The sequence below is a fragment of the Pan paniscus genome, chromosome 11, assembly GCF_029289425.2.
Source record: "Pan paniscus chromosome 11, NHGRI_mPanPan1-v2.0_pri, whole genome shotgun sequence".
Classification (NCBI taxonomy): Eukaryota; Metazoa; Chordata; class Mammalia; order Primates; family Hominidae; genus Pan; species Pan paniscus.
In genome coordinates, this window is record NC_073260.2 from 15,321,434 (window position 1) to 15,345,866 (window position 24,433).

Sequence of the window (24,433 nt, forward strand, 5' to 3'; positions counted from 1 at the left end):
CTCTTCAACACATCTTACCTTTTGCCCCCACTACAACTGCCATGCAAGGGCCATTCATTATCTTCAGCTCATAGCTGAGGAAACTGACACCCAATGAAGTGAAATGACTTCCTTCAGCTCACGCTGCTCAATAGTAGGAATTCCAACTTCATTCTGCCTGGCTCCAACCCTCCCTCCTCTCTGGGTGTGTCTTTTCTCTGGGTTTCTGAGGTTCCCTGAAACTTTAGGAAAGGAACAGAATTCATTTGCTTTTGCCCTCTCTAGCGATCTTGAAATTTTGTGTCATTAGGAAAACTGGAGCTTAAGCTGCCCTTTGTTAACTGCGTTCACTCCTCGTAGGGAAAAGCTGCAGGTTTTTCAGGAGGCCTCCCTCATTGCCTGACATGCCTTCTTTCCAGCCCAGCCAGGAGCAGAAAAGGGCCTCTGACCTCTGCATCACAAGCATCTGGCAGGGTGTGCTCATTAAATATTTGAAAGAATGAATGAATGAATAAATGAATGGGATGTTGCATATCCTCCACTTGAGCACATATCACACCCTGTTAAGATATCTTTTGTCTGTCCCGTGTCACCATTCTGATTCCTTGAGAGCAGGAATTGGATCTTTGTCTCTGCATCTCTGTAATCCGTCCAAAGCCTGGCACAAGACAGGAGCCCCAGGAATATCTGATGAATATGTGAAGACCTAGAATTGATCTCTGGGCCTCAGTAAAACTCTTAGGTCCTGTGAATTTCACACCCAACCAAATGGCAGCAGCCCCAAGTAGTTTCAATAAGTGGTTTTATTACTGGTTAGATTTTACAAATTCTGATATTCGAACAGACTTCCACCTTAAAATTCTAAAACAACAAAGCGACCGTTGGAGGGGGTTTGATTTTTCCTTTTTTTTTTTTTTTTCTTTTTTTCTTTTTAGGACTATTCAAAGTAACAAACTTTTTTTTGTTGTTTTTTTGTTTTTTACATTTTTGCTCTGGTCATAAATATACAGAGAAAAAGAGGGAGAGAAAAATGAACAAGTCATCCAAAGTATGGAGATAAAACAGTATTCCTAAGGCACGTGGCAGTCTTTGAAAATACAGAAGCTCTAGCCAACTTAAATTATTTGTTGTTTTTCCTCGCTCAGTCCACAAAACTGTACAGTGACACAAATGTTGTGTTGCAGGTAGATCTTCCAAGTTGTTCCTCGGTCCACACCGCTGCATTAGCCGGGCGCACACTTCTTTTTTTTTCCTCTGTTTCCAGGCGAGATCCTAAAATGTGGTTAGTTAGTTGCTCAAAGCCTCTATTTTAAAATACACTTGGAATTCAACTAAAGATAATTTCTTTTTTAAAGAAATTGTGGGGTGAGGGGTTGCGAGTCATTAGAAAAGGTTGGTAAGAGTCGTTTGTGAGGGGCTGTGAGGCTCATGGCCCTCCAGGTTGCCAGGCACAGAAGTTAAGACGGACGTCACAGTTGGCAGGGTGGGGCTAGTCAAGTCTGTCAGGGTGGTGGGCGTGCTGGAGGGGCTGAGCGAGGCGTTGGAGAGCTCCGAGGCCGGGCCCGATGGCGTCCCTGTCTGCAGCGCCGCGTCTGTCGACTTGTCCACGCCCGTGTTTTCCTGCCGTAAGAGGTTGCGCCTGAACTTGGCTCGGGCGTTCTGGAACCAGACCTGCGGGGGACGACAGGGAAGGGCTGGTGAGCGGAAGGCAGGCAGAGCATCCCCCCGACTGCTTCACTCAGAGCTCTGCTGCCTCTGGGGACGCTGATCCGCGTTTTGCCAAGAGGATCCAAAAAGTCAGGTTGGCAATATTTTGCTTTTTTGGTTTTTTTGTTTTTGTTTTTGTTTGGAGACAGGGTCTGGCTTGGTCCCCCAGGCTGAAGTGCAGTGACACGATCTCGACTCACTGCAGCTTCTAACTCCTGGGATCAAGCGATCCTCCCGCCTCAGCCTCCTGGGTAGCTGGGGCTATATAGGTGAGCACCACCGGCCCCGCTAACTTTTTAAGTTATTTTTTGTAGAGACGGGGTCTTGCAATGTTGCCCAGGCTGGTCTCAAACTCCAGGCTTCAAGTGATCCTCCTGCCTCAGCCTCCTAAAGCGTTGGGATTACAGATGTGAGCCACTGCACCTGGCCAATATTTTGCTCTTAATAAAATAAAACAAAAATTTCACTCTATCTAATGGGCTACGGCTGGGCTTCTCTTTCTGATAGGAGGTTCCAGAGCTGAGCTGTACTCCCGAATATCACAGCCACAAGCCACGTATGGCTGCTGAGCACTTAAAATGGCATTAGCCCAAATTCAACCAGTCTGCAGGTGAAAACACACAACCTATCTGAAGGCTGAATATGAAAAAAAAGCAGGTAGAATATCTCAATAATTTTTATATTGATTACATGTCGAAATGATTAATAGTTTGGCTATATTGAGTTAAACAAAATACATTATTAAAATTAATTTTACTTTTACTTGTCTCTCTTCATTTCTTCAAGGAGGCTACTAGGACATTTAAAACTTAAAATTAAATGTGTGCCTCATGTTGCATTTCTATCAGACACACCGAACACACACACCAGACAAATCTTGATCCTTTTCCTAATGGTTCTTTGAGACATTCCTTTTTTTTTTTCTTTTTCCTTTTTTGGCAGTTGCCTTTCAGCAGACAATAAACCCCACAAGTTCTTGTTGGTAAAATGTTTTAAATGTTTTGTGGTCAGTAAGTCTGGGAATGGGATAAAGAACACATGAGAATCCGGCAATAATAATGAGTTACTAAGAGGAAGTGAAAGACACGGAACCTATCCCCATCATCGGTTGGGGGAGCCACCAGGTACCCTGGGCCACTGGGTGTCAGGTCCCAGGGTGGAGGTGGGTGGAGGTAAGCAGCGTGGGAACGGCAGCCAAATTAAAGCGAGGCCAGGGAAGTTGAAACCCGCAGAGTCTCTCTCCCGACCTGCTGCATCCCGTATCGACTTATGAGGGACGTGCGGTGGGGCGCAGAGCTGGGGCTGAGCTCTGTGTGAAAAGAATGTCAGTGAGAGAACATGGGTTTACTTTCATTTTTCCTTGGGCACAGACACACACGCGTCCACTCCCATATCTTTGCGCACACGCCTGTATGCATTCAGGAAGACACACAGAAATTCATCTAAGGACGGGCACAGTGGCTCAAGCCCGTAATCCCAGCACTTTGGGAGGCCGAGGCAGGTGGATCACTTGAGGTCAGCAGTTCGAGACCAGCCTGTCCAACATGGTGAAACCCCATCTCTACTAAAAATATAAAAAATTAGCTGGGTGTGATGGTGCGCTCCTGTAATCTCAGCTACTCGGGAGGCTGAGACAGAAGAACTGCTTGAACCCGGGAGGCGGAGGATGCAGTGAGCCAAGATCCCACCACTGCACTCCAGCCTGGGCCACAGAGCAAGACTCCGTCTCAAAAAAAAGAAAAATGAAATTCATCTACACAGCCAGCACCCAAGTACAACCACCCATCTAACAGCACAAACACAGGGACCCGCTGTACCCAGAGGTCCACGAAGTACTTTGGGAGGGGCTTAGGAAATCCAGGCCACTGTGGGGGGCGTTGAACCTTCCAAGGAAAAAGGCCCGAAAGGCAGGGCCCCTTCACTTCCCTTTGCGTGAGGAAAACACCCGCCAGAAGCCTCCCCATAAAACAAAGGGCCTCAGGGCACTCTGCAGATTCTGGGGTGTCCAGTTGCGCATTTCCAGATGTCCTGCATCTGCCTGTCTTCCCAGTGTCTCCGGCAGGAGAGGGAGGGCTGACTCCTGGCCCCACGCACCCCTTGGGACCACCCCGGCTGCAGGGGCCTGTGGCCTCAAACCCCCGTTTCTGGTGGCGTAACACAATTTGGGCTCAATTAAAAGCAAATCCACAAGAATCTTGGAGTAAAGTGGGAGATTCAGACCCTGTGAAGTGGAGAAACCAAGCTCCCTCCTCAGTGCTGGATCTTCCCAGGAAGAAGGCACATTTTCCCTGGCTCTCTGCCCAAAGAAAGCCCATCACCCCTTCTGGGGGCTGGCAAATAAGTACAGTGCTTCTCAGACCACCCTCGACATGCTTTCCCTGGGGTGGGGGGGTCCTTCCCTTTCCCGGCCAGCAGAAATCTGTAGGGGAGAGACTGTGTCCTGGTGGCCTAAAGAAAATGGATGGGGAAGCCCCCAGAGGCCCTCAGAGAGAGGAAGTGACTTCCCCAAAGTCATGCAGATTGGGGTGGAGAAGGCCGGAGCCTTGGTGCCGCCGCCTTGCCGCTGTCCTGGCCTGTGTGCGTGTGACCCCTGAGCAGCCTGTGCTCTGTGCGTCTGACTCTCAGAGCAGTAGCTGGAGCGGGGAGCCTGGGTCGAGGGTTGAGGGTGCTTTGCCGGGTGCTCATTTGCTCATCCATCCGGGGCTCCAAGACCTCGGGCAGGGCTGGACCCGGTTAGTTGCCGACTGTTTGCTATTTCTCAGGCTGTTGCCCCTAACAGTGGGCTTGTAAACAATGACACCATCGTCCACAACTACCTTCTCTGCTTTCCAGAGCTGAGGCACTGGGAATCTGGTAGATGAAAATTCAACAACTTCATTAAAAGCCCGGCTGCTCTGGGGTTGTGTGGGGTTTGTTCTTCATGTTGTCAGGGCTTCACTAGAATTCTCTCCCAGGTATTTCAAAAAGTCCACTCCTGAGAGTTTGATGGGGGCAGGGACCCTTTCTATGCTATCTTCATGTCCCCCGGTGCATGGCAGAGACTGGCAGAGATTAAGAATCAGTAATATGTATTCATAGGAATGGCTGACATGTATGTACCTTTTACTATGTGCCAGGCTCCATGCCACCCTCCAGCATGCACTGCCACAGGTTATTCCCATGAAAAGCCAAGTAGGTGGATTCGACTATTATTATTCCCATTTTATAGATTTATTTATTGACTATTATTATTATTATTATTTTTGAGACAGAGTCTTGCTCTGTCACCCAGGCTGGAGTGCAGTGGCACGATCTCAGCTCATTTCAACCTCTGCCTCCCAGGTTCAAGTGATTCTCTCCTGCCTCAGTCTCCTGAGTGGCTGGGATTACAGGCACCCGCCACCATGCCTGGCTAATTTTTTTGTATTTTTAGTACAGACGGAGTTTCACCATGTTGGCCAGGCTGGTCTTGAACTCCTGACCTCAGGTGATCCGCCCACCTTGGCCTCCCAAAGTTCTGGGATTATAGGCATGAGCCACCGTGCCTGCCCTCACTGTATAGATTTAAAAACCAGAGAGGGTCAGAGTGGTAAAGCCACTTGCCAAAGGTCACACAGAGGGCAACCTGAGACTGGAATCCAGGACCACTTGCCCTAAAAGAGTCCATGCTCTCCCTGCCACATGGTCCTGAGGGAGGTAGCAAGTCCATGAATGAGTGAATAAATGGATGAAGAAACAGAGAAGCAACTATAGTGCAGTGGAAAGAGCAGCTTCCAGTCCTGGGACTACCACGTGACCTCGGGTTTGTCCCTCACCTCTGGACTGGCCTCAGTTTCTTCACTTGTACAACAAGAGGGTTAGACCACATCATACGATCTCTATGGCTCTCAGGGTTCTGACGGGCTGGGATTCTTAGGCAGCTGCAAGCAACAAGGTGCAGTCTGCCCCACCCACCCATCTTCTGAAACTGACAGGCCTTCTCTTTTCACATGCCTCAAGTTCTCTGGACTGTGTGTCTGGGACAAGAAGGCGAAGTTCAGACAGAGAATCATCAGGACACAACTAACACCAGGCCGGGGTGCCCCAGCCCGGTGCGCGGTAGATCTCCAATAAGTCCTGGGTAGATGAAGAAGCACACGTTGCTTCTTGCCCCTTCCCAGGCACTACCTGACCATGCAAGTTGTGTTTTGCCTCACAAACCTCCTTCCCCAGAATTCTTTCATCAAGAAAGCCAGGAGGGCCAGTGGGAAACCCATTTTGCCCCCAGCAAATCCCCACCTGGGATGCTAAGGAAATCAGCCAAAAGATGAAAGCTTCATGCCCATCATGGCATTTTTAATAACATCAAACTAATGGCTGCATCCAAAGTGTCCACTCAGATGCGGCAAGTGGGAGTCATGACACAGCCACTCCACGATGCCACAGGGGAAATGTCTTGTGATGGCTGTTAAGTGAAAAAAAGGATAAAAAAAACTATGCCCTCTGGTATTGTACCTTCATAAAGCAAATAATAATGATGAATACTATTCCTCACGAAGTGCCAGGCATCTTTTTTTTTGAGATGAAGTCTCGCTCTGTTGCCCAGGCTGGAGTACAGTAGTGCGATCTCAGCTCACTGCAACCTCTGCCTCCCGGGTTCAAGCAATTCTCCTGCCTCAGCCTCCCAAGTAGCTGGGAATACAAGCATGTGGCACCATGCCCGGCTAATTTTTTATATTTTTTAGTAGAGATGGGTTTCACTGTATTAGCCAGGATGGTCTCCACCTCCTGACCTTGTGATCTGCCCACCTCGGCCTCCCAAAGTGCTGGGATTACAGGCAGGAGACACCACACCCAGCCAGTGCCAGGCATTTTATAAGCAACGTCCTAAGCACTTTACACATTAACTCATTTGGTCCTTATAATAACCCTATGCGGTAGATGTGAATATTATTGCCAATTTGCAGGAGTAGAGACTGTGTGCCTCTTACTGCACAGCCAGAATTGAGATGTGACTTCCAACAGACTGGTTCTATGCCCTTAACCACTACTTAACCTCTAAATCACACACTTTAATTATTGGATTCCTGTGCTCTTAGAAGGGTAAGGTTTTTTTTTTGCTTGTTTTGCTGTTGTTGTTTTCTGTTTTTCCTATTTTTCTAAACTGTTGGTATGGCAGTTCTAGTATTTTGTAAACTTTTAAAGAGGTTTTCTTTAAAGAACCAAAAGTAATAAGCACTGAACTGGAAATCAGAAACCCTTGGTTCCAGCCCCAGGCCTAGAACCACTTTGCTGTGGTTCTTGGGAAAGTCACTCCACCTCTCTGAGTCTTGATTTCCTTTCCTTTGAACTGAGAGGTTTAGGCCAAATCGTCTGTGAAACTCCATACAGCTTAGGCCATCCAGGACTAGATTGGACACTCATCACCGACCTGGGTGGTAGACAGGCAGGAAAAAGACCACTTTACAGGTGGGGAAATGGAGGTTCAAAGTAATGAAGTGACTTGCCCTGATATAAACCACACCTCCTCCTCAGGGAAGCTTTCCCTGACTACCTCCTTCAGCAGGTCAGGTCTCTGTGCTCTCCTTGTACCCTTGCATTTTTCCTACCTAGCATATCTACCATTTTATTTCTTTACAAGAGTTAAATAAGAATTATATGGCCAAATAAAATTTGGGAAATGTTAGATTAGACAAAGTTGAGTCTCTTCCAGATTTCTCAATGCCTGTATTAATGCTAACATGCTCTGATCTCCAAGAGAAAGACATAGTCAACCTTGAGCCTTTCCCAAACCTATTTGATCTTAGAATCATTTAAAAGAAAAACACAGAGATTAATCTTAGCACCTTGTCAATTGTTTATCCCACACCTTGCTCCACATGCCCTCTGGGTGGATGTTCCAGTGGGGTCTTGTTCAATGTCTTTTTTTTTTTTTTTTTTTTGAGACAGAGTCTTGCTCTGTCACCCTGGCTGGAGTGCAGTGGTGCAACCTTGGCTCACTGCAACCTCCACCTCCTGGGCTCAAGCGATCCTCCTCCTGCCTCAGCCTCCCAAGTAGCTGGGATTACAGGCACATGCCACCGTGCCCAGCTAATTTTTGTGTTTTTAGTAGAGACGGGTTTCACCATGTTGGCGAGGCTGGTCTTGAACTCCTGACCTCAGGTGATCCACCCGCCTCCGCCTCCCAAAGTGCTGGAATTACAGGCGTAAGCCACCACGCCCAGCCAGTCTTGTTCATTGTCTTGTTCCCCACTGAATCCTCAGTGCCTCCAGCCCTGCCTGGCACATGGCAGGTCAATATATCTGTCAAACAAGTGAGTGGCCAGAGGAAAGCTAGAGTTCTCAACTCCTAAATTCTCACACAGGTTAATAACAACTAACTAGTCACCTGAAAGATGCTATTTATTTATTTATTTTGGAGACAGAGTCTTGCTCTGTTGCCCAGGCTGGAGTGCAGTGGCACAATCTCAGCTCACTGCAACCTTCACCTCCCGGGTTCAAGTGATTCTCCTGCCTCAGCCTCCCGAGTACCTGGGACTACAGGTGTGTGCCACCATGCCTGGCTAATTTTTGTATTTTTAGTAGGGAACGGGTTTTCACCATGTTGGCCAGGCTGGTCTCAAATGCCTGGCCTCAAGTGATCTGCCCACTTCAGCCTCCCAAAGTACTGGGATTATAGGTGTGAGCCACCACACCCAGCCTGAAAGATGCTTTTTAAGCTGTTGGTGGTTAAAATATATTGTCTTCCAAAGTCACACCAGGGAACCCCTATGGAGACCTTTACCCACCCAAATCAATCAGCTCATCACTCACTTCCCCAAGCTTAGGGCATCTTAATATGCTGCTTCCCTGGCCCTTCCACAGGAAGGAAGGAAAGCAACTCAGAGAGACTTCTATGTGGTGAGAAATGGTCTCCATGCATTTGTAAGGCTTAAAGTCTTTTTTTTTTTTTTTTTTTTTTTTGAGACAGAGTCTCGCTCTGTCGCCCAGGCTGGAGTGCAGTGGCGCAATCTTGGCTCACTGCAAGCTCCGCCTCCTGGGTTCACGCCATTCTCCTGCCTCAGCCTCCCCAGCAGCTGGGACTACAGGCACATGCCACCACGCCCGGCTAATTTTTGTATTTTTAGTAGAGATGGGGTTTCTCTGTGTTAGCCAGGATGGTTTCGATCTCCTGACCTTGTAATCCACCCGCCTCGGCCTGCCTCCCAAAGTGCTGGGATTACAGGCGTGAGCCACAGTGCCCGGCCAAGGCTTAAAGTCTTAAAGGACCTCCGTCTAAGGGGCCATTCTGTCTCCTAGTCACCTTGCCCACTGATAGTGAGTATTGTAGTTGCCATGCTGCTGCTGATGGCAAATGTGAGCACCTTTTATGTGATGAGCACTTTACTAGAGGTTTCTGCTTCCCTACCAAGACATGGCATCTGTGACCCACACCTTCCCTCCTCTCCCACTGTACTGCTGCACTCTGCATCCAGATCCAAGGGAAAAAAGTCAAAATCCCTTCGTGTGCAATATTGGAAAGAGCTTTGGAAATTTCAGACCAATCTGAACTTGACTCCTGGCTTCATCACTTACTAGCTGTGAGACTCAGGGCCAGGGTTCTAGACTCTCAGAACCTCAGTTTCATCATCTGCAAAATAAAGATAATCACATTTTTAAAATGTGTGCAAAGAGGGTTGCAGAATGAACTGTACTGTGTAAATGACTGCAGGAGACTGAACTGTACTGTATAAATGAGTACATGAGATCAGCATGCCTGGGTCCTGACTCTATACTCTGTAAATTATACTGTATGTCATCTTATTTACTCCATGCAACCACCAGTAAGGTATCCTTCTCATCCCCATTTCATAGATAAGGAATTAGGCTCAGAGAGGAGAAATTAAAACATCCAAATCTCACTGCTGGTAAGTCAAACAGGATTAAAACCAGTCTGTTACCTTTCAAAGCCATGCTACCAACTGCCTCAAACTGTTCCCATCCCACGTCTGCCAGATTCCCCATCAGCATTCAGGGCACCTAGGGGCAAGCCCCACCCTGCCAATGCCTGGCTCCTGTATCCAGCAGCAAATCACCTCATCTTACTAGGTCTTAAGCTTCTCATCTGTAAAATGGGCGGAAAAATCTTAAGGTAAGGTAGATACGTGGCTGGAAAGATAATGCTTTGTAAACTGCTGCATCACCATGTGCAATAGGAATATTTGGGATTTGTGCAAATGTGGTCTGGGGAAAAGGGAGAACAGTGCTACACGTATGCCCCACCCCCAGTATACAGACCCTAAATGAAACTCACACTCAGACAATCATTGCCAGATTGGCTCAAAGAAGAAAGAACTATGTCCATTGATCAGGCAGGCCTGGATTTGGATCCAGCTCTGCAGGTAACTAGCAAAGTGTGATTTGGGGCAAGTGGAGATCATTTGGGCCTCCGCCTTCTCATCTGGATGGTGGGGGAAGAGGGATCATGATGTCTGGTACACAGCATGGTTGGTCCTTTCTCTGGGCTCCCTCAGTAGGTGCCCCAATGGATCACACCATGAGGAAACTGTACATGGGTCTGTGTCTATACCTAACAGGTGAATTTCCTCAGGGCCAGGACCATGGTTTGTTCATCTCTGTGTCCCCAGGGCCTGGTGCCAATATATGTTTCATCAGATGAAAGAATAAGAGGTGACTCTCCTGGAAATCTGATTTGTTCCTATGTCAGGTGACCAAGCCTTCTGCCTCCCCAAGGCCAACAGAGACTGGCTCCTCACTGGAGATTCTGATTCAACTATGGGTACTTACTCTTCATTTCATTTAATCTGGATAACTGAGAGAGGTTTGTGCCCTAATGGTGCCCTTTCTACAGATGAGAAATCTATGGCTCAGAGAGGGTAACTAATTTGTCCAAGACACACAGCCAGTGAACCCAGCCCAGGTCTTCCTGAACCTGGTTCCATCCCCAGCTCAAGCATTAATTCACAGAACTGCCCTCCCTCCCCTGGCCCCACTCCATAGAGCGAGCCTGTCTATGCCCAGGAGGGCTTTGAATGTGGCCCAACACAAATTTATAAACTGTCTTAAAACATTATTATTATTATTATTATTATTATTATTATTTTAGCTCAACAACTATCGTTCACGTTAGTGTATTTTATGTGTAACCCAAAACAATTCTTCTTCTTCCAATGTGGCCCAGGGAAGCCAAAAGATTGGACACCCCTGCCACAGAGCAACTGGGTTGGGGAAGGACGAAGGGTCCTACTAAGCAGAGAAAAGGCAGCCCAACCCCAAGTCCTCAGTCCGAACTCACCCACGGCTGAAGGGAGGGGACGCCAAAGAGGGTCCTTGACCTAACCCCAAGAAGGCAAACAACGAACGAAACAGACGAGAGGGACCTGCTACCCCAGCCAGTGTAGTCAAGTCCTCCATCCACCAGGAGCTCAGGCCACTGGGACTCCAAAGCAAAACAGACCATGAGGGAGGGGCGGGCCCAGAGGGGCGCATCGGCATCCCATTGGCCGACGCTCCCTCCCTCGGCTACGTCACCCAGTCCTCCCTCGCCCGCAGCCCGTCGCCCGCTCCCCGTGGGCAGCGCTGCTCAAGGGGGCGCCTCGGGAGCCTAGGGGCCTCAACTCCCGGCTCCCCCCGCAGCTGCAGCTGCAGTTGCGCCGCGTCACAGCCTCAACCCGCCCCACAGAGGGCATTTTTTGTTTGTTTTTTGTTTCTGACAAACTCACAAGAACTTTCTCAGGGCAGCTGCACAGTCCTCCGTCTTCGTCATCCCTCTATGTCACCTCCCAGCCCTCAATCCCAGAGACCTGGGGCTGGAGGGTGGGTCAGACTGGCCTGGACTCTAATCCCACCACCTCCCCTCCTGTTGTGAGGCTGTCCGGTTACTTCATCCCTCGGTTTTCTTCCCTCAAAATGTGTGTCGCTGGCACTGTAACCACACGTTCTGAAGAATAAATTGGTTAAACTTGCTATAAAGGGAGGCATTGTCTTGCCTTCTCTTTGTACGAATGGGGAAACTGATGTCCACTACCAGAATAATTGCTCATACTAGTGAATCATGCCAGCTAATGAATCTAGTTAATGCTGTTATTGGCTACCATCCACTGAGCAACGAAGTGTCAGGTCGCACCACAGGCACGTCATTTCAGTGGCTCCTTGGATAACCCGGCAGCATAATTTATTGTATCCATTTCTTGTATGAGGAAACAGGCTACAAAAAGTCAAGTGACTTGCCTAAGACCCTAAAATGAGTAAAAGGAGGAGCTGACCGTTTGAGATGTGGCCCACGACCCTGCCACAACTTTGGGTCATGCAGGAGCCTGGGACCTGCTCCTGTGCCTCCAGACTAGGGTTCTTAACATCTCTAGGGGTGTGAAAATCTGGTGAAAGTTCTGGATCTTCTCTATTAAGAAGTTACTCACACATGTAAGTGCAGTTCTGCTGAGTTTCACAGGCACCCAGCCGCTCCCCCACCCCACCATGTCCTCTGGGCAGTCCCGCCCCCACCTGCCCACCCAGGGAATCTGCCCACACACATCCCCACCACCAAACCTTGCTTCCAGGAGAGTCTGGGAGGCAGAAGATAAATCTAGAGAGATGCCTGAAGGAAGAGAGAGGGGGGAGTGAGACAGAGGCAGACAGCAAGAGAAGAGAAACTAGAGTGGGTAAGAAGCAAGAAGCAGGAGCTAATGATAGTCACCTTGGGTGTACGTCCTGGGATGGGGTGGGGCGGCCTCTAGATTTATCTGAAATGTTTGAACCTTTTATGACGTGAATGTGTGTAAAATGAGTGTCACTTGAATAATAAACAGAAACTAAGAATTGCTTACAAGAAAGAAAAGAGACCGAGTGTGGAGACAATGAGGATGGAGCGATACGCAAACAGAAAAACAGAGAGGCAAAAACTGAAAAAGAGAAAAGACAAAGTAAGAAAAAAAAAAGACTGAAATACAGATGGAGACAGGCTGGAGAGGTGAAGAAAGAGAATGAGAAAGATAAACACACAGAGAAGCAGACACAGGGTGGAAGGTCCTTCCAAGGCCCACGGCGGGGGGTGCAGGGTTCCACCCCAGTCCCTGGTGGTCGCAGATGCCCTCACCCCTGGCCCTGGCTGACCTGGAGGACCCGCTTGGTGAGGCCCGTCTTTTGCGCGAGCTGCTTCAAGTCCTTGGCGTCGGGGTTGTGGTTAATGGCAAAGTAAGACTTCATGGTCCGAAGCTGGTGGTGCTTGAAGGACGTGCGCATGCGCTTGGTCTTCTGGCTGCTCGGGTATGGCTGGTCACGGTCCAGGTGCTCTGCGTCGTTTTCGTTGCAGCTTAGCGCTAGGGAGGAGACACAGAGCCGGTGGGTGAAGTTCCTGACCCGCCCCCCATGCCAAATCCACACTCGCCCCACCCACTGCCAAACATTTCAATCCTTAACCCTGCTGCATGTCTGCGCCACAATGAAAGGGGGACATCATCCCCATTTTATAGATGGAGACACTGAGGCTCAGAGACAGCGATCCACCCAGGATCACACTGCTAAGAACTGCAGCACTGAATCCCGGCTCTGGGAGAATCCAAAAATCATTCTGAGCCATTATGTTATAATAAAAACAATAGTAGCAGCAGCAGCAGCAACAACAACAGCTACGACTTGTTGATGGCTGATTGAACTCCAGGTGATGTGTTAAAGGGCTTTCCAGGCACATTTTCTTTAGGTACTTAAAACAATCCTAGGAGCACCAGGTATTATTTTTCCCGTTTTTACAGATGTTGAAACTGAGGCTTAGCAAGGGAAGTCACTTGACTTTGGACACAGCAGGACAGGGTCTCTGGGCCTGCCCTCCTCCTGTTTTCCAAGGCACTGTAAAGAGGAGTGCTTTCTGCCATCTCCCCCTACCGTGTCTGGGACCGGCACCTAGAAACTGCTGAGACAGAGACTCACGTTCATTTTGCCACACCCAAAAGTACTGAGGGACCCCTGGGCCTCGGGCACTGGGCCAAAGGTTGGAAACTGCATTTTGCAGTTTAATCCTCATCGCTACCCTGTAAGATGGTTGTTTCTCCGTTGAACAAGTGGAGCAAATTAGGCTCGGGGAAGTTCAGAGATCTGCGGCAGTCCACAGAGAGCGGCAGAGTGGAAGGGGAAGGAAGTCCGAGGCAGAAATAAACATGTAGTAGACACCTATGGTGTGTGTTTGGCTTTACGAATGTCACTGTACATCATTACCGCTCAGAGAGGTGGCTATGACTATTCCCATTTTAGAGATGTGGAAACTAAAGCTAAGGGAAATGAAGCCACTTGCACACTGCCACACCACCAGTAACCAGCTAGATTGATCTTGATCTGTTGAGCCTAGATGTAGCACTGGAGTACTCCTTGTTTTCTTCCACTACACCACGAAGGGAGGAGGGAGCCTGTCCCTATCCACAGGGGGCCTCATGGGGGCCAGGCTGCCAATGCCTGGCTGGCATTGGGGGTGGGGAATATGGGTGAAAACCTGGGCCTCAGAAAATTGCTCAGCCACCTGGCAGCTGACGGAGACCTGCAGGACCCCTCCCAAGGTCGCCTCCTCATGGCACCTCCCGAGCCATGCCACACTTAAGGTCTTGCCTTGGGGTAAGCCTCATAAGGAGTGTACATTCAGTCCGCCTAAAGTGAGAACTGAGAAGGTATCTTGTGCCCTCATCACATACCCATAACAGAGCTCTAGATTTAGCAAACGAAAATACAGGTTGCCCAGTTAAATATAAATTTCAGAAAAATAATAAGTAATTTTTTAGTATAAGCATGTCCTAAATATTGCACGGGACATACCTATACTAAAAATGTATTTGTTGTTTACCTGAAATTCAAATACTACAGGTGATATAGCTATGCTAAAAAATTGTCATTTATCTAAAATTCGAATATTACACGGGACACTTATACTACAAATTTCAAATTTATTCGTTATTTTTCCAAAATGCAAATATTGCCGGGGACACTTACACTAAAAATGTATTTGTTACGTACCCAAAATTCCAATTTAACTGGGGATGCTGCATTTTGCCTGGCCACACTACCTCCAAAGGACTTTTACTCTGCTGGTGACCTCCCCCTTCCCCTGCCCAGATGGGGAAGAGCCCCTTGCAGAGAGAATTTGCAAGATACAAGTCTTGCCCCTGCCTTTGGAGCTGTTAGCTAGGGGCTACACCTCCTAGGGGCCTCTTTCCACCGGCACTCAGGTCCCCTCACCCCCGGGGCTGCATTCCCACAGAGAGCACGCCCAGAGTGAAGAGCGCGGGTCCGGCAATTTAAAGGGGATCAGAGGATGCCTCTGAACCTGATCCACCAGAACTGCTTGGAACCCGCTAAGGTGAGCAACCCTTTTCTTTCCCCCAGTCCCCAGCTCCACTGGGGGTGGGGCAGCCTCCCTACGGGGTATCTTTGGGCCCATCCCTCCACCGAGCCCCCGCCTGGGCCTGGCTGCTGTTAATGAGCTCCGTGGGGACCCCGGCGCCCCCATGGGCCCAAGGGACCTGCCCTGAGTGCCGCCTAGGTGGGGTAGTAGTGCGGGGGAGGGGGACAGAAAGGGCAGAGAAAGGAGAGAAAAAGACAAACACAGAAAGGCAGAATGGAGGGAGAGAAAGAGAGAGGGGGTAGGGACGGAAGATGGACAGAGCCAGGAAAAAGAGAGGAGAGACAGAGGAAAAGAAAGCGAAGGAGCCAGGAGAACCACAGAGAGACAGCTACAAAGACAGCAAGAAATAGGGAGAGCGGAGGGGAAAGCGAGTCCCGGAAACAGGCGCAGCTTGTGGCGAGGGTCCGGTGGCCGAGCTGAATCCCGGGGCTCCGGGAGACCCGGTCCCTGCGGGGGAGGCCTTTTCCGAAGCCGTTATTGGCGGGGGAGTAGTGAAAAGGGGAAAGAAGGGGAGTGGAGAAAAAGGGAAAGGAGCCGGCCCTAAGTAGCGAGGCCGAGGCCGGCCAGAGGCAAGGGCAGGGGGCGGCGGCGGGGGAGGCAGCCGTGGGGCCCAGGTTTGGCCGGCGCCCCGAACCCCCTCACTCCCGCTCCCAGTGCCCGGGGGCGGGTCGAGATTCCCCAGGATCGGATCCGGGGAGGAGCGAGGGGCCGAGGGGAGGGGGAGGACCCGGGCTTTCTCTCTCCTTTTTTTTTTTTTTTTCCTCTCAATTAGGCCGATTCAATGGAGCTAAAGAGCTCGTAAAATCATGAATAATTTACTCGTGATCTGTTATTAACCCATCGGGTTTCGAGCTCTTGTCGCTGGGACTGAACCTGTAATCAAATCTGACTTCGCCTCATTTTACTAAAGACGAGATTGTAGGTTCAATTGTCTAAATAATGGATTGGAATCAAATCAGTAATTACGCCGCCAGGCACACACACACAAAAAGCAGGGGCTGGGGGAGGCCGGGCGTCCGGCCGGTCCGCGCGGGACTCCCGCGGCCGCGGCGCGCAAACCCAGGCGCAAAGTGCGCGGCCCGGGCCCCTCGCCCGCTCCTGCCGCCGTTTTCGCGCCCCCAGCCCGCTGGCAGCCCCGCCCGGGGTAGGGGGAGGTTTCCGTTCCACCGGGGCCCGGGCCCGAGGGGCTGCGGGAAGAGGCCGCTGCGGCCCCGCCCCGGAAGGACTTTCCGACCCCGCGGCCCGCGGCTCTGCTGTAAGCCCAGCGCTCGGCGCCCCGACGGCGCCCCCTCCCCACTCGGCCCCCAGCTCGCCGCCCTTCAGTAAGGTGCCGCCGCGCCTCGGAGGGACTGTCCCCAGAGCAAGAGGCTTTGCAAGGGGTCGGCGTGGCTGGGCCACAGGATGTGGGACACTGCCACAAACAAGCTCGTGTCCCCGTGGTCGGAACCCTGCACGCACACGCACACGACCCGCGCCCGCACACCCCGTCCGCGATCGCACCCTCCAGGGCCCCCGCTTTCCAGTCCTAGCTGCCCCGCGGCCCACACTGCGGCCATTTCTCTCCTGCCAGTGCGGGAGGGGAGGGAAGGGCGGACACCAGATCTAGGAAGACTGGGCTGGGCCCCGAGAGGCCGGGGAGATGCCCTCTTTCCCCAACCTAGTCCCGGGAGCCCCGAAAGAGCCAACCGCATAGCCACCGCCGGCGCACCGAACGCCGTTTCTCTCAGGACTAGGAGCCCCGGCCAAGGTCGGAGAGGAGGGCACGGGAACAAACACGACACACACAGAGACAGAGATAGAGAGAAAGGACGGAGAGAGCGGAAAGGAAAAAAAGAGAGAGGGAGGCCAGAGAGAAAGTGAGATGGCTGAATGGAGGGTGTCTCTTGTAGAGGTTAAACAAGGCTTGAAATTCAGCCTCCAGCCCACCTCGCTGGGGGAAACGGCGGCTGAACAGCAAAAAGCAGAAATAAATCTCTGTACCTTCTACTCTCTTTTTGCACAATCCTACAACCGGCGCCGAACCTCCGTGCCCAGGAAAACAATACGGCTCCCCAGCCACCAGGTGCCCTGGAGCCGAGCCCCGCGAGGTGCTTCCGAGTGGAAGTTGACCCCACTTGATAAATAGAAGCGGCTTGGTGTGGGGGGAGCCGGTCTGAACTCGGTTTTGTCTTTTTTTTCGGGGTGGTAGGACAGGAGGGATGGAAGTTCCAGAGAGCTACATCTGTGGTAGTGCCTTCAGCAAATCTTAAATCCGCGCGACCGACCGGCCTACCGCTGCTTCACCATTTACCAAACTGGGGGCTGCGTTTTCCTCCCAGTTCCGCACACAGAGACACACGCCCCATGATCCTCCAAGCGATTTCGTTGGAGCGAACACCCACCCCTCATTTCCCTCTCTATTCAACTCAGATTCTTTAAGATGAAAATAACTGACTTCTTCCCGTCGTAGCACCCTCTGCACAGTCTTGGGTTTGTTTTTGTTTTTGTTTTTTTCTGCTTGTGCATTAAACTAAAGGGAAAAGGAAGAAGAACACAAAATCTCCAAATCTAATTCTGTTGCAAACGAAAGAAAGAAAATAATTGCACATAAACTCTAGTTCGGAAGCCCGGAGAGTCATAAACCTTTCCGGGCCTTGCAGACTTCGGGCAGATGTTGACGGCTCATTTGCCGGGACTCAGAACCTCTGCAGCTGTCCTGAGCAGGGAGGGGCGCGGGAGGGGGCAGAGCTTCTCCGGGAATGGCCTGGGGTTCAAAGATGCCGGAAATCCGAACCGAGCCCCCCACCTCACCCCACCCCACCCCACCCCGGCGCGAGGCCAGGCCTGCTCCGGTCTCGTCCCCGCCCGGGCGCCCGCTTCCGAGGGTCGCGGCCCTCACCCCAGCAGGCGCCAGGAAACTCGGAGGAAAAAGTCCGGGAAAACTGAGACCTGTCTTTAAAGGAGGATCGGGCCGAGCAAAAGGAACCGCAGCCTTTGCTTTCCTGAGTTCCCCAAGCCCGAGTTCCCCAAGCCTGCCGCCCTTGGGACATCTCACGAGGTCAGGCCGCACTCCAGGCCGAGCTCGGCGCCCCGGGCCACAGCCAGCCCTTTCTCTTGGGACCCTCGCCGCCCTGCCTCGTTCCTTCGCCGCCCCAGTTCCCTGCCCTCAGCCGCGCCAACCCAAAACCTGTTTGGCGTCAGCGCCGCCTTGCTTTCGCCATCCCTGCACTTCCTGCCTAGCAAAGTGGGGCAAAGGCCCAAACCAAAAAGCCATCTCCAAAAAAACAATTTATCAGAGACAAGGCCCTGCACCCGGGGCAGCAAGGGACCACTGCACCCTCTCCTCCCGCTCCAGCCGAGGACGCACAGTCTGGAAACCCAGGGGGCTAATGTCCCTTCTGCGAGGCCGTCCGGTGCTTAAGGCTCGCTATTTGCCCAGCACACAGAGATTCAATCCAGCTCCCGGCCGTCGAGGCCGCACACTTTCCCCCAACCCTATGGGGGCGCTTCGTGCGCCGCGCACTCACCAGCGTTGTAGGCCGCCAGATCCGCACCGGGACCCGGGCTCTTACGTTTCCTCGGCCGCCCCTTCTGCACAGTGCCCACGCCATTGTAGTAGGGAAGACCCAGCGGGTTGGCCCCTGCTGCGCCCAGCCCCGCGCTCTTGGCCGCCGCGGCCGCAGCGGCCGCCGCTGCCACGTCGGCATGGTTGAAGTGTGCGGGGTACTCGCCCTGCAGCAGCGCCTCGAAGTGCAAGCGGCAGTAGACCAGGCTGTCCTTCATGCCGAAGTGGTCGCCCGTGGTCAGCATCTTGTTACACGTGGTGCACGTGAAGCAGTTGAGGTGATAAACCAAGTCCCGAGCGCGCATCACCATCTCCGAGGCCGAGATGCCCAGGTGGCAGCGGGCGCAGCGCTGCACAGAGAAGCGCCTGTAGGGACCATGGAGGGAGGGGCTGTGGGAACACACGGTTGGGTACCCCCCTTTTCCTCCTCCAGGTGCCGCTGCTGCTGCGGGGGGCAATCCCCTCCTCAAGACGAACAACCCGGCCTTTATTTGGAGGATGGGGGGGAGAAAGAACTAGATTTTGACCCAGGCCTGGTCCTGTCCTAAAATAGTTTCCCTTAACACACTTATGCCTACAGAGACTTCTACTTCACCCAGAGTCTCCGCAAGCCCTAGGAAAGCCTTTACCTGGGAGTGGAGGGAGACACTTACCACTTACCCCCTCCTCAACCTTTACTCCTCCCTCCAAACCAGCGCCTGGGAATCCTACTGACTTTTATAATTTGGAAGAAACACAGAGACAGGGAAAGAGAGAGAGACACAGACGCAGAGACAGAGACAGAGAGAATATACATAGACCCTAATCCTAAAACTGGGGAGAAGGAGAAACCGAGAACTTGGAGTCTACTAGTGATTCTGGTTCTTTGATCTTGGCCACCTTTCATTCCCATTTTCTCAAAAGACCTGGAAATGCACCCACTCCCACAGCTCTCTTTCCAGCTGTGTTTCACTCCAGCTTGGGCTGCCTAGGTTTGGGGGTGCCTGTTTCTATAACCTCGGATTAACTCAAGAAACTTCAAAGAGAGGGGAGCAAGGAGCCCAACTCAAGCTTTTTTGTGTTCTAAGCTCCGAGCGGGAGGGCAGCTTCTGCTTTTTTTCTCGTTCTCCTACTTCGTAGACCTTTCCAAGAGCTCCCCAAATTGCTGCTTTAAAAGGTTATCACCCAATTTGTGCTGGCTTGGAGAAGTTGGCGGGGAGCGGGGGAGTCCTGAGTAGTGAACCCTCTCCTAGGACTAAACGGAAAGGAGAGGGCCAAACCGTAAGATTGTGCCTGAGATTGGGGGGAGGGGTCCTGAGGGGCAGTTGGGTGGGGGGGCTACCTGTAGTAGTCTTCCTTGCAGTAGATGCTACCGTCCTTGCTGAAACAGGTGAGCTCCGACTCCAGGTTGAGCTTGCACTCGCAGCACTTGAGGCAGCGCATGTGCCACTGCTTGTCCACCGCCAGCAGGTAGTAGCGGTCCGAGATCTTGCCCCCGCAGCCGGCGCACAGCGCGGCGCGGTCACTGCTGATGGACGGCATGGTCTGCGAAGGGAGGGAGGCGGAAGACAGCAGCGCCTGCGTCAGCCAGCGGCCCCTCCGCCGCCGGGAAACCGGCACCCACAGCTCCCTCTGTGGCCTTGGCTAGCCCTGAACGCGGAGGGGGCTGCCAGGACATGCGGCGCGCTTCCCCCACCCCAAAAGGCCCATTTCCATTTCTGGGCGGTTCAGAACCCAGGCCTGCCTGCGCAGCCCTCGCCAGCCACGGGCCCAGGCCGGGCTCCTGGCCTAAATGGCTCTGGTGCTTACCTCTCTTCCTTCCAGTCCTCCCTGTCCTTTCCCCCAAAATGCTCGGGCTGTGTTTAGGGACCAGGACAGCTACTCCAGTCAAGCCCTCCAAGAGCTTTCCCTAAACTGCTTCTTAAATGAGCCACCCGGGGGATAAGGTGACCATTAAGTCACCCTCCACACAGAATCCTCTTTGGAGAGACAGCGGAGTTCCTGGGCCCCAGCTCCAGTGATCCCTGGATCCTTAGACCAGAGGTTAAGGCCAGGACAAGTCAGCCAACTTCTGGCTCCTCTGCCACACGGGCTGGGGCCCTCTTGGGTCCGGGGATGAGGTAAGTGGGGTGCAGGGACACCCTCAAAGTCCCTGGGTGAAGGACAGTTTCAACCCAAATACTTCCCTATCCAAACTGACCAGCAGAGAAGGTCTAACCGAAGAAGGGCTCAGAGGCCGGGAGGACACTGGCGCCGCTGCTCCTGCTCCCGGAGCAGAGAAGCTTCTCTCGTGCTCCCCACCTCCGCGGCCTCCTAAAGGTCACTTCTGGGCCCGCTGGTCGGGCAGTGTCTGCTCGTCTGGCCCCCAGGGAGGCCTGAGGCGAGGAACTGGCTATTTGGGGCTGGGCCCGCGGAGCCAGGTGTAGAGATCCAAATGGAGTCTCCTTCGGCGAGGGCCAGGCCGGAGCCTGAACTCCCAGCCCTGGCCTGGCTAAGTCTGACCAGTCAAGGGTCTGGGGACGCGATCAACGACAAATGTTGGCGCCGAAGACTTCGGCCTCTGAAACCACGCTGGGGGTTGAGGAGGATCCCCGATTGCCGGAAAGCTGGGAGCGGCCCAAGCCGGCTGGAGCTCCAATGCTCCCAGCTGGTTCGCCCTTCCCTGGCGCCGCTTGCGGCGCCGCCAGCAACCGGAGCCGAGAGGTGGAGGAGAGCGCGGGGCTGTCGACCCCGGCACCGGGCAAGGTGAGAAGGGAGCCGCCCCGGGCCGCGGATGGGACTTCGCTTCCAGTTCGGAAGAAACGCTCTCCTCTACCCCCAGGGCCGAGATTTCGGTTTCAACCTTGTTTCCCTTCTGCGTCCCAGCAGCCGGGTTTCCCCCGAACCGGGAGCCACCGGCCTTGCATTCTGACCGAGGATCCCCAGCACCCAGTCCCGTGCGGCACGAAGGACGCTCCCCAAACTTCGGGGAGCAGAGGCGCTGACTGGCCCGGCCCCATCCCAGCTCTCAGCCCCGACCCCACAGCCGCGCGCCTACCGTCTCGGTGTCGCCGCGGTCGATGGCGGAGCTGATGGCGGGAGCCTCGCTCTTGGCCCTGCGGTCCATCTCGTCGATGACCCCGTGCACCTCGGGGCCCGACAGACTGTGGAACAGCATCGCGGCGGGACCGGCGGGGCCGGGGGCGCGGCTCCTCCGAGGGAGGGCTTGCCCCCCGCCTCAGCTGCCTGGCGCTCCTGGCGCTAACGGGCCCGGTGCATCGCCACCGCGGCCCCGGCCCCGCCCGAGCTCGGCTGAGCCCCCAGGCCGGGCTCCGGGCCCCGGGCGCTCGCGGGGCAGGACGCCTCCCGCCGAGGCGCGGGGGCAGCTACATTGCGGGGCGCCTGGGCGACGGCGCCAAAGCCAGGGTCACAAGGGCACGGGACAAGCGGGGCGGGGGGAGCAGGAGACTAGGGCAGAGGTCGGCGCCCGCCGCGGGCGCTTTCACGCCGCGGGCATCGCCCGCCCGGCTTCAGCGCCCGGGGCGCAAAGCAAGGGCGCAAACTCTGCCCGAGGCGGCGACGGCTGCGGTCGGGGTTCACCCAGAAGCTGCTAGGTGTCCGCGGCGGCCCAGCTGCCTGGACCCCTCCCCTCCCTGGCGTGCGCCCCCAGCCCAAGGCGACCCTCTTGGGCGCTGAGTCGGCGACTGGAGTAGGGGTTTCTCCGAAGCCTGCGAGCCGAGTCGAGCCACCGGGAGAATTGAAGAGGAGGAGGAAGAGGAGGAGGAGGAGGCGGAGGAGGAGGTGGAGGAGGAGAAAAAAGAGGAGGAGCAGAGTGGGAGGAGGAGCCGCCGGCCGCGGGCCCAGCCGCGCGCAATGCTCTCCAAGCGCGCGCCTAGCCCAGCCCCGGCTCTGCAGTCCGCGCCAGCGCAAGCCTCCGCGCCTTTTCTACAGCCGCGCCTGACATCACGTCCTGCCGCCGTGCCATTGGCCGCTCGGCGCCCCAGGCCCTGGCAGCGCGTGCTCCGGGAAGGCGGGAGACCCAAGAGGGAGGGGAGAGGCAAGAGGAGCAGAGGAGAGTCGAGGTGGTGGGAGCTGGTGGGCGAGGCTGGAGGGCGGGGGTGGGAGGGAGGCAGGGAGGAGGGAGAGCGCGGGGTTTGGAGTTTTTAAGATACGAACAGCTTCCTGCGATATCTTCAGAAAGGAAAATTAAACCCTCTATCCTAAGAAGGCGCAGCAAGGGGATGCTCGTCTCACTGCGGTCTCCCTTCGGCCTGGAGCCGCGGCCTCAGGCACCCGCCTGGGAGGCCCGGGAAGGCAGGCCTGTGGCAGAGTTGCAAGAGCCTTCGGCCGGCCGTTTCCCATCGAGCTCCGCCTTCGGCCCGGGCTCTGCACAGCGGGCTGCAGGCGGCCGTGCAAGCCTCCTGGGTACCCGGCAGAGCCTGAGTGGCGAGACCGGCGAGAGCTGTGACTCCCGGGGAGGGGGGCCAGCCAGCATATCCACGCTCCAAGCCCGCTAGGGCCCAATCTGCAGCCCAGCATGTAGCTTCTCGCTCTTCCCGGTCTCTCCCCAGCCTGGAAGAGTGGGGGCGAGCATGGCTTTAGGAACTCAGAAAGGCCAGGGTTCGAATCCTAGCTCTGCCATTTACATGCACTGTAACCTTAGGCAGTGACTTATCCTCCCTTAGCCTGTTTCTGACCTTTATAATGGGCGACAAGAAGCTCTCGTCCGCATGGACGTGATGATTGAAAGAGACTGTGGATGTAAAATGCCTGGAACATAGTAGGCACTTAGCAAATTGTTTCATCACTCCCTCTTGCTCCTTTTCCATTAAAAACTTTCTCACTCCAAGACACATTCGATATCAGTGAGGTTCTTAAAAACCACAGGCCTATTCTCTGCCCACTGGGCACACCATGTCTCAGACCCCGCTGATGGCGCGAGTCCTCCTTACCCGCCTGGCTGCACCACCTCCCCAGGGGCCAACAAAGTAGCGTGCTGGGTAAATCCCAACTGCTACCCCCAGCCTCCAGGTTTCAGGCTCACCCTAGAGTCTCCTGGGGACTGGAGGGAAATACCCAGGTGTCTGGTGGGGGAGGGATTTAGGAAATAAAATGATTGTAGACAAAAACTGAATAAGCACTTCGGTTACAGAGTCCCATCTGGGTCTGCTTCGGAGGCAGGTTTGGCTCCGTCTAATAGGGACAAGGCGGGTGTCAGTCTGAAATGACTTGTTTGCCAGGACAGGTAAGGGGATAGTCAGGACCTGCGGTTTACCTCACAGGGTACAGAGTTGAGGCATGAAATCATGTTTTTCACGTGTGTAAGTAACTTTCACACACAAATATATGTGTGCACAAATATATGTATGCGTGTAATGCCCAAGCACATGAACTTGTGTTCATGTGTGCAAATACACATGTTTATCTCTGTTGGCAATAACACAGCCAGCACGAATTTTATCTCTGTTGGCAAAATCACAGCCAGCACCACTGTAGAGCTAGGGTCTTACACATGCGCATCAGGTGTAAGTGTCTAGAGCTGCAAAGAAGGATGCAACTGCCAAATGGTAAATTGCACGTTATACCTGCACTTGCGTGCTCAGGCGATTCTACTTAAATCACTGCAAGTGCTCCTACGAGGTCGTTTTGCATATTTGAAAAAACTTGAAGTTACAATCATATGTGTATATTCTGCATGTGTACAGATGCCCCAACGCGAGGGAAGGACCACTAAACCCAAAGACGCGCGTGCCCCTGTGTTCACACAGACGTGTGCTTCGGCGCCTGCACACGGCCGGCGCGCAGGCATGCGGACGCCTACACGAATACATAGGCATGTTTTATTGACGCATCTGGGGCACTTTCTTTCAAAGAAAGTAAGGAATGAAAATCCAATCTGAGAG

General features: G+C 53.3%; 1 protein-coding gene across 1 annotated transcript; it reads right to left on the reverse strand.

Annotated features, from left to right (window-relative positions):
- Positions 1–764: 764 nt before the first annotated feature.
- Positions 765–22,500, reverse strand: LHX2 (LIM homeobox 2). Its single transcript, XM_003808070.7, has 5 exons — positions 21,589–22,500; positions 19,894–20,096; positions 18,535–18,938; positions 12,757–12,962; positions 765–1,650 (listed from the first exon to the last, which is right to left on the reverse strand). The coding sequence occupies exons 1-5, from the start codon at positions 21,706–21,708 to the stop codon at positions 1,363–1,365; spliced, it is 1,221 nt and encodes a 406-aa protein (XP_003808118.1). The 5' UTR covers positions 21,709–22,500; the 3' UTR covers positions 765–1,362.
- Positions 22,501–24,433: the final 1,933 nt, after the last annotated feature.